Here is a 14,663-nt window from a genome sequence, read left to right on the forward strand (position 1 = left end):
ATATAAAATGAAGTAAGCGGCGGTAGGAAAACCATTAAAAGCTGTATCTGAAAAAAGTTTTTCAAGACAATGGGCGTCTATTAAAATGCATTTACTTGTCTTATACATTTACTTATTTTTAATAGACTTTCGTGTCACTGAATTGAATTAGATAGTAATGTAGACTTTATTGATTGATAATCTATGTGATCAATAACGTCACATTTACTTTTCTGGCCTTCTCTAGATTCTGAATTATACTGCGAATTAAACATAAAGGTGGATAAAAGTGATGTGACGTCATTGATGACGTACTTAATCCCACAAACCTCACGCTACAATACAAACGCTTGATTGCGTTTAATTAAATTTCAAAATGAAATCTATACAAAATGCAAAGGCACAGATACATTTTTAAGGCCTTTCTATTGATCCTTACTTGATTGCTATGTTTTTTTATTCGCTTTAAGGAATCTAATCCAAATTACCTAATTTCCAAATTAAATCTCATAGACCTGAAAATGGGATGCAAAGAAAAGGGCTTGGTTTTGAAACGATTAGTGAACAAACTTGTGAGTATCAGAAAAGGTATGCGGACGGAAAAGGTAAATGGAGGAAATGCCTGTACTGAATTCCTGATTTTAACATGTCAGAAGTGATATACTATTAATACGAATGTTACCTTTTTGTAGTTCTACCATTAGGTTACGGAAAAGGATATAAAATGAAAAAGGCTTTTTTCAGGTGATGTAATACGAATGTTGCCTTAGTGCATGGCGATACTGTTAGTACACTGAGTGCATGGGTAACAGTACACCAGTTAGTAAACAAACAATTCACTTTTTAACCTCTGAAAACGATTTATTCTAACTGTTCAGGAAACTGATTAAATTGAAAAAGGGCAAACACCATTAAAATAAAATGAACTTCGGATGCAATGTAAAAGTTCTATTGTGTTGTAAAATCTTTTACCTAATAAATGCGACCCAGAACATGGGATAAAGGGGGTGGGATAAATAATGTATCCCACCTATCGTCAACAATGTTGAGAGAGCCACTTGATTGGCTCACAGAAGTTTATTCATAAAAATCAGCCAATCAAAAGCTACACACGGACCGGACTATTTTTTTAATACGTGATTTTGTCGTCTGCATTTTTAGCTCAAATTCACTGCATTAACCACAAATAACACTGGTCAAAATTTTGCCTGTACTAGTTCAACCTTTTGCATCCAACACAGCACGTCGGAAATGGAAATCAGGTCAAATGCATAGATCTTCGGAAGGCCGATCTCTAGTGGAGTCATTGACATCCATATCCAAAACCACAATAAACACGATGAACATCTAACCGCTAAATACCGTCGTATCAGGGTAATCCAGTTCTGACAATCTTCCGAAGAAATGTAGACTGTATTCATACATGTCTTGGAAATGACGTTCTTTGTCAGTACGTGTTGGCGCATAACATTTATGCGCGCTAACAAACATGCACGTGCTATATTCCTGAGTGCTTTTCTCGTGACTTCTCAGAGTCTTCCCTTGACGGACATTTTCGTAAACTGTTTAAAACAATTGTTTGCTGCTCTGATTTAATCTGTATAGATGATCATTTACAAATTCGATCCAAACTTGTGTGAATAAAGGCCGTTCTGCGTTGAATTCTTTTGTATGGTGTATATTTGACCTTGCGTATAAATGTTGTGCTTTGGTCTGAGGACGAATGACTGACGTCACATACTTAAATTCCTCCTCACTGCTGCACGCGCTGCAGTAAGCTGAGAAACACGACAAAATATTCTCGCTGACTTAAGGCATAATCTTGTACTTTTTTCGATTTTCCATTTATGGGATAAACAGAATCTCCAAACTTGTGACCCTGCAGTATCAAATTTATTGATCCCGAGTCAAAAATTTCGTTTGTTTCTCGCCAGAAGCACGAAACAATTCTCGGTCTGGAGTTAAAGGGACATGGTCGTCCAAAATTTGGATTTTTAAACAAATTCTGAGTGCAACGTCTTAACGTAGTTTTAAAGTTCGTTCATGACCTAAATTACTAACGTTGAAATAAAAATACTCATTGAGTACGTAGCTCTTACGAGCCCGGAGAAGTTCTACCGTTATTCGAATTCAACAGAAAGGGGGTGGGCCATTTTGTCTCATTAATATTCAACCGGAAGGGTCCAAAGCTTATGCGCAGCGTTCTGAAAGTTCCCTATGATACCGACTTTCGATCAGTCGACGAACGCGGATATTCTCAAATACTGATACAGCTTAAACAGCATTGAGAAAAGGTTACGAATAATCTTTTCATTAAACTAAGAGTCATTAAAGTGTGTCTGTTCGAAGTTTAGCACCCCCGCGCTTACCAGAACAACAGCATTTGCACCCACCTATCAAACGGTAGTTTCTCGACATCTTCGTACTTCGTGAAACCTTGTTTCTTTCTTCAGTGTACTCAAACTGACCACCAATTACAAGTCCAAACTTGCTTGTCAACCTGTCCAGCTCTTTTTACGCCTCTTTTAGGACAATCCTTCCACGATCGAGCCGTAAGTCCTTCTACGCGTATAATCAGCTATATTTGTTTACATATGCTCCATTTCCATCGAGTTTACAGCGTCTCGTTTAAATTTCAATTTCAATTTTCACTTTTTTGTTATTTTTAAACATTCTCTTAACGTACAGTGCTGGAGGTGGGATTAACGAAAAGCTTATGACTTTTACTTTTTGCAAAAAATACCCAATACCCATGTCATTCTGTAATCTCGCAAAAATACCAGATATTTGGACGACCATATCACTTTAAAGCGGACTGGCGAAAATTGTCATAATTAGCAGTAGTATGCTATCATAAAAATATATTTACTTAAGAGAGCTTCTGCCTTACAAGAAATGTTTTAAAAGTGAATTAATGTATGAGTTTCTGCAATACAAGCTCTTTTAGAAATGTGAAATTATGTAGATCTTTTTGTCATACGATGAATTTTATAAAACTGATTTTGAACAAATACGAAACATGTTATAAGAAATCATTATAAACAAATTTAGAGCAATATAAAAATGTTTTGAAGAGTAATCAATAATGTATATTTCACACTGTGGAACATATTAACAGAGCAGTTTAATAATTTAACCGTTATATTTTGTTGTTTCATAAATATTACTTGCAATTCTTGTTTTACACAGACTACAAATGAAGAATACAAAGTTATTTTGAAGGTACATTTACGGTTGAAAAAGCCTGTGTGTACTTCTAACAATGGTGTCCATGTATTACTACGTACAAATATGTAAATTAAGGCTCACTCTGTCAAAATTTCCGTCAATCTTATTTTACGTGAGCTTTTTTCGTCGCAAAGCGCGTTCTGTTAAACACAGTAGACCCTACTAGGCGGCGTGATTTTCGAAAAAAAAAAAGTCATGAAAAGTTTGTAGAAAGCGGGCAATGACTGAAACGGTTACATTCAGTTCATTTGTTGCATTTAAGGACGTGAATATACCAGTGTTTAAAGCCACCAAGGAAGGTTGACAGTAGAAACTGGATTTCTTGGGATAAATCCCAGAGTCTTTGTCACGCTTGAATGAATGTGCCATATACAAAATTCAGTTTAGATTAGGTGAAGCCTGCGCTTCTCTATCTCTCGCATAAGTCAAACAGCAACGATTCTATAGCCCTGTAGTCAGTATAGGTTTGTCGTAGAGAGGGTTTAATCCACTTTTCGCCACCCATATAAGATACTATATAAAAGACTATAACATAGAAAATAGGATCAAAGCAGCTCACACGTATTATCGATGAAATTCCGGCCTCTTGTTAGTTTATCTCTGGGGTTCTTCAGTATGTAGTTAAATATCAATTAAATAAAAAAAGAACATATAAAGGATCCGGGGAGTGCAAAGCGCCGCACTTTGTGTACTTTACAAAGTACAAATATGCTTCGTAAATCGTGAAGAATCAATATAAACACTTCCTGGATCCGGTTCGGGTATCGGATCACTACCAAAAACTAATTGAATTTGTACCTGGCATGCAATTCTTAAAGACAATGTTGCCTGGTTTAAAATTTTTGAAAGTTCAAATTCCAAACATGGCGGACCTCGATGCGACTTGTTCCATTCAAAATTGAAACGGCTGGATTACTGTTGAAAGTTTACCCATCCTGGCTTTGACATATTTACATTTCGAATTTTTAGGGAATCAGTGAATATCAAATTTAAGGTAGGGTTCGTGCTGTTGTTTTAGTGAAATTGTCCACGTGGATCTAGGTTACACTGAAACTGGGCGTTGCGTAAATAGGTCCAGCATAGCTTTGGGCAAACAGACTGACAAACGCCGTCAGACATAACCTCCTTGACAGGTAATACAGAAACCACAGCAGAGCCTCACCTGGTAAGTCGTCTAAGGAAGGTACGGGTATGTCATCGTGAAGCTTAGATCCCAGGGAGTAGTCGAGGGGTTGCATGGTGTCCTCGGGGTAGTCCCTGTACGTCGTCCTGGGCAGGGAGAGATCCGGCCCCGGGGCGATCCCGGACAGGCTCAGGGGGTCCACCGTGACGTCTTGGAAGAGGACCTCGGGGAAATCTGAGAACAACAACAATACAGATATAGGCGTCGCTAAATGTTCGTATTCCAATCGCCAAACATAATGGACGTTCCAGGCCAATAATTTCACTCTATGCGTCGAAACATACGTTTTTGTATAACAGTCCTCGACCAAAACGGACGTTTCAGGTCAATAACCTAAAGATTATTTCGCAATTGGACGTTGAAAACAAACCACCAAAGAGATAAGAAAGTATTTCAAGGACGAAATTAGGACGGAATCATGAAAACAGAAGCAGTCAGCAGTTTTCAATTCTGTTGGAAAGACGTAAGGAATGTTCTAGACGAATGAGTGAAATCAGTATTCAGATCATGTACCATGCTAGAATATAACTTGTCGATAATCAAAATACATAGTATGTATATCTTAGTTGCGTTTTGATAGCAACTGGTCATAAATGCGACGCGCCGATCTAATTCTACCCGATGAATATCCAGCCCCTAGAGACAAGGCCAACTCCTAAAAAAGCGTTAAACACAAACCACCAATAATAAGATAAAAATACTAAGAAAGTATTTCAAATAAGAATTTATGACTGATCACTGTAAGTCATATTCCTATCAGAACTACAAGTACGCCTGTATATTTACTCACGCAGAGATATGTTTCCAATAATAAAATAAGAACCACTAGGATCCAAACACACCTTGAAAAAGCTATCTATTCTGCACATGCAGTGGCCTTGTTAACTCATGTACTGTGAAGAATGTATTTCCAATATTAGCAGAAATACGGACTTTAAAATTAGCAAAAAGTTACAAAACTTGCCACTCTTCAGGGTTTATGTTTTACATATGTAGATAAATAATATGCATTAATATGTATATGTTTTACATATGTAGGCAATTTCTTTAATCAAAACGAAACTTGGACAACATGAAGAAATGCGTAGTCTGCGATAAAGTGTCAAATCTGGCCAAGTTTCCTCCAGAAATAATGCTGATCGCCTGCGAATAAGTGAAATGTTTCTGAGAATGGCGTAAAACACCAATCAAATATAATACATAAATATATTTGGTTGCGGGTGGGCTTACTCGTTACTCAGCACTTGATATTTCATGCGATGGTCAGGTTTCGCAGGTGGGAGAAGCCGTACAGAGCCCCTCTCGCCACTGCCCATCGCCACTCCCCCTCGCCATCAAGGTCTACTTGTACAAAACATCTCCCAACGTTACCAGCATGTAATCACCACTGTAACCAGGACTGTAACCATTGCTTCGCCAATATAGTAACGCGTTTGTATAGCATTACGGGGCTTCGCATAAGTGTACTAACTTGATGAGGGAACACTCAACAGTAACACCGTATAGTCGAATCGTCTGGAGCTATATTGCATGAAAGACGACAGCACATAGGGATTACCACCAGAGCAGTGACGAGAGTTTAATAGTCGGCAAATGGTTACACTGAAGCTCATTGAAAGCTACTGACCCGCACCAAAAGTCGCTGAAACCATGTAATGAAAGCCACTGGAAATCACCGAATGAAGTCAAAAAAGGGAGTGCCCAAAGGGAGTGGCCTATACAGCAACGAACACATGATCTGTTCCTCCAAAGCGCAGGTCTTTTGGAACACCCGTCTCTGTGTATTCATGCGCGTAAATGGCTTAAAATTTTGCTCGTAACTAAGTTGCGCAATTCGTCCGATTCTGACAGTTCATTTGATGTCAGAAAGAATGCTTTTATATTTGGTTGCGAGATATGGCAATGTCTTGCTGGACAAATGTAAGTTTATCATCAAATGCAATGCTGTATGTCATTTATCTGTAAATATACACCCTTTATAACAAGGTTTTGGCTACATCTGAGATATCAGAATTCCACGTAGTTTATAATAAGATACTTTTTCTTGACATATATTAACCGCTGCAGAGCTTATTATGTAAAAGATAAAAAAAGCTGTAGCAATATTTTGATAATTGTCTTTTTAACATAAAGTAATCCACCATGTGCCCTCATGTGTGGAGCAAAAGACTTATATTTTGGGAGACCCACCACTTACCAGCATATAGTAATAACCTTACACTCTGAGAGATAAACCAGCCAGCCACATGCGTGCAGTAATAGGCTTACACTCTGAGAGATCCACCAGCCACCCACATGCGTGCAGTAATAGGCTTACACCCTGAGAGATCCATCAGCCACCCACATGCGTGCAGTAATAGCCTTACACCCTGAGAGATACACCAACTACCCACATGCGTGCAGTAATAGCATTACACTCTGAGAGATCCACCAACTACCCACATGTGTGCAGTAATAGCATTACACTCTGGGAGATACACCAACTACCCACATGCGTGCAGTAATAGCCTTACACCCTGAGAGATACACCAGCCACCCACATGTGTGCAGTAAAAGCCTTACACTCTGGGAGAGACACCAACTACCCACATGCGTGCGCTAATAGCCTTACACTCTGAGAGATCCATCAGACACCCACATGTGTGCAGTAATAGCCTTACACTCTGGGAGATACACCAACTACCCACATGCGTGCGTTAATAGCCTTACACTCTGAGAGATCCATCAGCCACCAACATGCGAGAGATCTATCAGCTATGATCATGTGTGCAGTAACAGGTTTATATTTTGAGTGATCTATCAACTATGATCATGTGTGCAGTAACAGGTTTATATTTTGAGTGATCTATCAATTATGATCATGTGTGCAGTAACAGGTTTATATTTTGAGTGATCTATCAGCTATGATCATGTGTGCAGTAACAGGTTTATATTTTGAGTGATCTATGAGTTATGATCATGTGTGCAGTAACAGGTTTATATTTTGAGTGATCTATCAATTATGATCATGTGTGCAGTAACAGGTTTATATTTTGAGAGATCTATCAGCTATGATCATGTGTGCAGTAACAGGTTTATATTTTGAGTGATCTATCAGCTATGATCATGTGTGCAGTAACGGGTTTATATTTTGAGTGATCTATCAGCTATGATCATGTGTGCAGTAACAGGTTGATACTTTGAGTGATCTATCAGCTATGATCATGTGTGCAGTAACAGGTTGATACTTTGAGTGATCTATCAGCTATGATCATGTGTGCAGTAACAGGTTTATAATTTGAGAGATCTCTTAGCTATGATCATGTGTGCAGTAACAGGTTTATACTTTGAGTGATCTATCAGCTATGATCATGTGTGCAGTAACAGGTTTATAATTTGAGAGATCTCTTAGCTATGATCATGTGTGCACTAACAGGTTTATATTTTGAAAGATCTCTTAGCTATGATTATGTGTGCTCTAATAAGTTATATTTTGAATGATTTTTTTGGCACTGGTTATAGTAGAAATAAAAAAAAACAGGTTGGTGACTTTCCAGATTTTCGTGAGTGGGGAAACAAACGGGAACTTACGATCAGACTTGTCTGAACGTATAAGTATTTTATTCCGTGATTTATTCAAGATTTATTGAGTGATTACGACATATTCTACCTACACTTCAAAAGAGTTCATTTTCTCCAACTTGAATGCATCTGAAAATAGATCTGCACGTTCATGAATATGAAAAAACATCAGAATACTTCCGTGTATGAAAGAAAACCATATTTTGTGTGACGAAAGAGACAAGAAACCACAACAAAAGAAGCAAACATGATAAGACAAACCCACAGCATTCTGCTTTCAGAACTTTTTCTTTGGTCCATTTCCAAAGTTTAGAGATTCTATCGTATGATAAATATGAGCATACAACAAGAAGAGCCGGTGCCCTTTGTGGCTGTGTTGTCAGCACAAGATATTCAATTCAGCTGGTTATGCGCCCAAATGTACGTCTACAAGATTTAGATTGGTGTTTTACGCCGTTACACAAGAATGTTTCACTTACACGACAGCGGCTAACATTGTGGTGAAAGGAAAGCGGGTAGAGCTTCGCCAACAAGAAGATAAGCTGGAAACATCGATTCCGGCACTACAAACGAGAAGTTCGTCAAAAATCATAAATTGCTCGGCTAATCCGCATTCTAGATTTAGATCGTAGTCATCTCCCCTTAATGTCCCTGTCATCTTTTATATCCATATAATTTGTCAAGAATACATGCAGGATGGGGCGACACACTAAGCGCCCACAAACCACGCAATCTCTGGTCACAAAGTGTGAAGGTGCACAGAACTGAGGGTACTGTTTAAAGTGATATAGATAACCCTGCTTGTAGGTTTTATTACCTAGTTTTTGTATGGGTCATTTCTCAGAAATCGCGTCCGTTTCAGTGTAAACTAAAAGAATCGTAAGATTTGGGTTACTGGGGACTGATGGTTCATTGCAGACAATCACCACTTGTGATCCTCGGTTGGATGTGGAGTGTGGGGGTAAACAGTTTGGGGGTGGGGGTGGGGGCAATGTATAGGCTTAAGACGTCACAATGCTCTCCAGATGATGGCATTGAGATATCGAAGAGTCTATACGCAACACTAGTAATCTATAGAGCATTCCTTATCAGGGGCGTTTTGAAATGTATACGAGTCAAAACTTGTAGCTCTTGTTCGCGCATATGGACCATTCACGCACACACGCACGCACTGCGACGGACACGCCTCAAACGCAAACGCACAAACACACACGTACACTATGATGTAACGCAATGGCCATTCACAAACAATAACACATATTCTGGTTAACTGAATGATTATTTTCTACAGACAAGAAGATTTTTGCGCTTACGTAAATATATAGATAGAAATAAGATGAATTCAAGGGAAAAACACGAACTGATGGGTTCTGTGTGAGACAGAATTGTGAAAAAATTAAACGTAACTAATGTTATTCAGGCAAGGACATCCCAGTGATTGAATGATTGACCGATTACACGTAAAACCTTCATTACCTCTTGTAAGTCATTTAGAACAAAAAAAAAAAAAAAAAACAAATACAGAAAATGTGACAAGGTCACAAGAGTTTAAATATGCGAAATATGCCTCCCCGATCGCTTTGCTCTAAAAATTATGAAACAAATAAAATAATGCCTTGCTCAATGTGTTTTGAGAAATGTTTCAGTTCCGTAGATGAGTTCATGTTAAGTCTAAACAACGTGTTATCACCGAAATTGGTAAATTATTAAATATCAGCCTGATTACAAATTACAAACCAGTTCTGGTAAATGCTGACGTTTAATTTAAGACAAAACTGCTTTTTTTCCAAATATTTCAGTTTGTACATGTACATGTAAGCTGTGAGACAATAGAAGAGTTTCCTGTTTGAGTTCATCGGCCTACGTAAAAGAAAGGCCTGTTGTACCACGTGGAATGTCAGATATGTTAATCAACTATTGATGGTTACATATTGGCCTACCATCACAAGATTGTCTGTAAATAGTTTCACAAAAAGTTATTTAAAACAGACAAAAGGTGGAGAAAATGGAGAAGTTTAGCGGCGAAACAGGTGATCAGCATATTAATGTCAACAATATTCTAAAATTTTTGACATTTAAATCTTATAATGTAGTATTAGGGATTGTTTTACCTTTAGCGACAAGAGAGTTCGACTTCAATGCACTACTATTATCTACCACCAAGGATTATTGAATGGAACTTTCGATACAATAGATGGATATATATTTTAGAAAATCGGGAGTATTTATTCAGCACGTAAAATCTATAAAAGCTTTTATTACTTTATTTCATGAAATAAAATATTTCCACAATCAACAATATAATATTTGCACTTACTGTCAGGTATGGAATTCCCTTGGGACCTAAATGGAGCTTCAGATCAAGTGTGCATGTTGAGGTGATGTTCGATTTATCGATGATACATGTGGATACAACCTACGTTCATTTATCACTTGTACAAAAACAGAAACCTAAGGTTTGAAGCTGAGAGCAACCAAAGCAGATTTTAATTGTGAAAAAATGGAAAAACAGGTTCAAATGTATTTTATGGACTTGCTAGGTTTTTAACTCAGCCTACAGGTGCGGTTTGTCTTACCTGTGGGAAGTGTACTTCAAGTCGATGTGCTGATTATCCTAACACGTATTCGTGAATCCCTAAGGCGGGTACGAAGAGGATGGACGTGATGTCGAAATTTGGACAGCGCGAACTGACTGGCAACACAGACGTGTTCTTAGGCAATCGCCATGAGACTGCCGTGAGGAAGCCTCGTCGGCGTAAAAAGAGGACATGTATTTGCAAAAAATAGAATAGATCGACCTAATCAGGAAGTAAAGCGAGTGCAGCGGTATACAATCCTACCACCTGTTCCGTGATCTCATAACAAGGTGTGCCGCGAAAGTCTCGGTTATTTCCGTGTGAGACAGAAAGATAATCTCTGCCGCATGTAATCACCGGTTTTCTTATAACTACAAGATTTCATATGAAAATGTTCAGCATTTTGAGCCGGTGTCATACATTGACTGCACATAAGAGGACTGAGGCCAGCTAGAGGCTATCCTGATGACTTATGTGTGTATCAGCCTTTATCACTGGGCTTGTATAAACATCACTGAATGCCAGCCTCTCCCATGTTTCGAAAAAATGAGGACACCTTGTTATGTTTTCAGGATAAACTGCTGATATACACAAGCGTTGTCATATTCGAAAGACGGGTATAAAAAATGACTGCGTGTCCATAGAACCAGCAGACAGCATGCCGTGTTCATGGGTACATTCGCCATTTGAGAGACTGGACGATCTATCTTTCTAGTATAGGAAGAGATGGAAATATCACGTAATATCAGGTCACAGATTCGAATCCAGCACTCGCTGAAATTGTCTCCACCCTACATATTTAAATGAATAAATCATTTCATAATTACGATAACAAACACACTTCTGTGCACATTACGCCGTGGGTGTGGGGGTGAGGATTAAATTACTGAAATTATGACGTGCGACATTATCTCAAAGGAAACCAATTTTGCATATGTTAAAACACATACATGAGAGTGATTTTAAGCCTGATTAAATTTACAAACGGATTGATACAGCAATATTCAGCTGATATTATATATACTAAAACACTCGAACCGCAACCAACAGTTTATGGCCTCAAACGGCATTTAGCAAGACGGACAATTTACCACAAAAAGGCCGTTTACCGAGCTTAAGTCACACTGCACATTTGCTCTGCGGCACGCCGGGAAATGCCGAAGATGACCGATTTAGTTTTCGATCAAACAGACCATTTCAGTCCTGGGGCAGAATAGTCATGGGCCTTTACGTACATACAGACACCTTTTTATGTTTACAGACTCTCAAAATGAACACTGTGTTATGTACGTGTATAATGCATACAGTTAATGGCTGACGGGAAAAAAACCCCAAAACAATGACTACGTTAACTGTTTGAGAACGAGGAAGTGGGTCGCTAGCACATATATATACATGTACCTGTATGTGTGTGTATATGTAGACGGTGAGGATTTTTAAATATAAATGGTGTACCTAGCCATGGTCGGTGGTTTAGGTGAAAGATATCTGAGCATGACGTTCAACAAGTAAAATAACTAAATATACGAATAAAGGCGGGAGCTAAAAGTAAAAGTACAGATGCAACCTCACTGTAGCTCGCTGAGTTCATCTCAAAGCTCACAAAGTAAAGAAGCTAAGTTCAGTGCTATACACTTGGGCAGCAAGGTTTCTTTGAGCGCGAGGCTCGTGGTAGAGTGCTATATTGAGTTCAAACTGAAATCATGAAACGCTACTAACCTAAAATTCCTTAAATTTAACAGCGTGTATATGTTGACGACGTCTCATTGGAGAAGATCGGTCCCGGTGTTTATAGAGCTGCGTGCATGACACACAAGAACATCATTCCGAAGACACCATGCAGATAAGACGCTCACAATTTTACACTAAATGCATGTTTAGACTTCGATAACCCATATTTTACGTATATATATGCTGAGCGTCGAACCAGTGAGATGTAGGCTTACGATTATTTTGTTTTGTGCAATATACAGTGAAAGGCAGTTCCACGATAAGTAATATATACCATGAAAAGGAAGAAGCCTAAATCAGCTTTTTAGTGTACACTCGCTACTTTTGTGAGGGATTTACAAATATCTTACATACTGGACAGAAATAAAAAATAATCGAAAAGAACTGGGTCGTCAGTGAAGAGAAAAAAGTTCTTAAGCTACAGTCCGCTACATGTTTAAATCCTGTTTGTACATATTGAAGAAGTTTTCCTCTCAAAACGTTATAGGCTCACTGTAAGTGTTTATCCGCGGATTTGCATTTATATCACACACTCTGACCTACACACCACTGAAGCCTTTCTCACGAGGATTTCTTGAAACTCATACTAAAAATTTAACCTTTGCGTTTGACATGTTAAGATAGAAAGCGTGTGAAACTCGAAAGGTGTAGCAGTAACCTGTATACACACGGCGTGTCAGTAATATTTCATTCTCTTTTCATATATAATATCTTAAAAACTGACCTTTGTGTGCATCTACCAGCTCTACATCCGGGTACGGCGATTCAAAATGGCCGAGGCATCTCCTCCAGTTCATGTATCGTGGTTTTGTCTTAATTTGGGAGTTATACCCCGCTTGTACATGTGTGTTGTATGTTTATGTGTATGCAAGACGGGGTATTCTGACGAAGCTGAGCTAAACTTAGCTTCGTCCGTTCGACTCGACTCCGTAATCTCAATCTGAGCTTTGTTACAAACTCACACGATTACACTATATGTGGTACCATTGTGTTATCTATGAACTGGCACAAGAACGCGCATTTGATTAATTAATATTGTAAACAACATAATGAGAGCAATCAGTAAATATCGCGGAATGACGCACGCAGAAGACATCAAGTGTTAATTCAAAAGGAACAAACATATTTATAAACAAATTTTGCTGGCCCTTTGTGCCTTGTAGCTGCTATAAGAACGTAATTAATTTCCCGGTCGTCAGTTATCAGTTAACATGCACATTTTTTTATGTATCTTGTAACTAAATCTAAGGGAAGGCGATTAATTGATAGTGCATGTTGTTTTTGGGGTTTTTTTGTATTTTTTAAATTGGCATATGTACGTTTTATTTGTCAGGCATATGGTAACTTAATCTCAATCCAAGACGTTTAATTTCGAAAGAAATTTGGGGCAAATTGCAATTTTGATACTAAAACCTCAATGAATAACATAAAGTTTACATTAGCAGTTCCTAGACCGGGAACGTTTCGTCCAATATGGATACTGTTGTATAAAATGCACCGTTCATCCATGTATATAGGTTACATAGTCAGTCATGTCTACAATTGAAACTAAGTAAAATGTCTCATACATACATCAGCGTATTTTGTCTTACCTGACACATGCGATGATACATCCAGGTTCACGTGAAATCACGGGAAGCTTAAACCTTCGGCTATCCATGAATGCGTGTTCAGAAACTTATGTCTCGGCTACTCAATCTAACAAATAAATTATGCGAAATTTACTTCTTGTCTCACTGCCTTATTCAATAATTATATATCTCGGCCATGAAATAATTTGAGTTAAACGTTGAGTATGGTGGATTTCTGTTGGGCTTTGGCCCAATTTCATGTGTAAACTCACATGTGAAGTCTCGGCACATATGCCTACTTCATCGCAGGGCTGTAATGGAGGAAGCGCCAGTACATATTCCCCGATGCAGGGTAATACAATATACATGTGCATCGTGTCACACACTCAGAGGTATTTCCTAACATTTCAGTCGTTCTTTGCCTATGTATTATAATGAGTACATAGCGCTGTGAAACCCACCAGCTGTCAATAATCTATGACAGAAGGTAAGTGATATTTTGAGGGTTATTTTTAAAAATTGTGTACGACTCAGCTCCGTCGCCTGTACGATAGGTGGAGCGAAAATCATAATTTTGAGAGACCGGGAAGCGTATAGCAGACATAAGCCTGTAAGGGATGGCTTTGGCGGAATAACGAGTTTCAGGTTCAGTACGCGCGTTACTGCACCAACCTAGCTACCTGTCAGATAATGCAAAAACGATGACATTCTACCATGTTAACTGACAGGTTAACAAAGAGACAGATTGTCTGGCCGTGTCGAAAAGCGGTGACGTCATTTTGCACTGGACGGTCGCTGTTTTGTCCTAATCTATGTGTCGAAACGGACATTCGT

At 38.5% G+C, this 14,663-nt stretch overlaps 1 protein-coding gene across 1 annotated transcript in view; it reads right to left on the reverse strand.

The window, feature by feature from the left end:
* Positions 1-14,663, reverse strand: part of LOC135480091 (uncharacterized) — an 81,989-nt gene that overhangs the window by 7,477 nt on the left and 59,849 nt on the right. The window contains exon 3 of the mRNA XM_064759846.1: positions 4,370-4,564. Coding sequence (XP_064615916.1) covers positions 4,370-4,564 — 195 coding nt within the window. The remainder of the gene's footprint in view (positions 1-4,369; positions 4,565-14,663) is intronic.

This window comes from Liolophura sinensis, chromosome 13 (assembly GCF_032854445.1).
Source record: "Liolophura sinensis isolate JHLJ2023 chromosome 13, CUHK_Ljap_v2, whole genome shotgun sequence".
In the NCBI taxonomy this organism is placed as follows: Eukaryota; Metazoa; Mollusca; class Polyplacophora; order Chitonida; family Chitonidae; genus Liolophura; species Liolophura sinensis.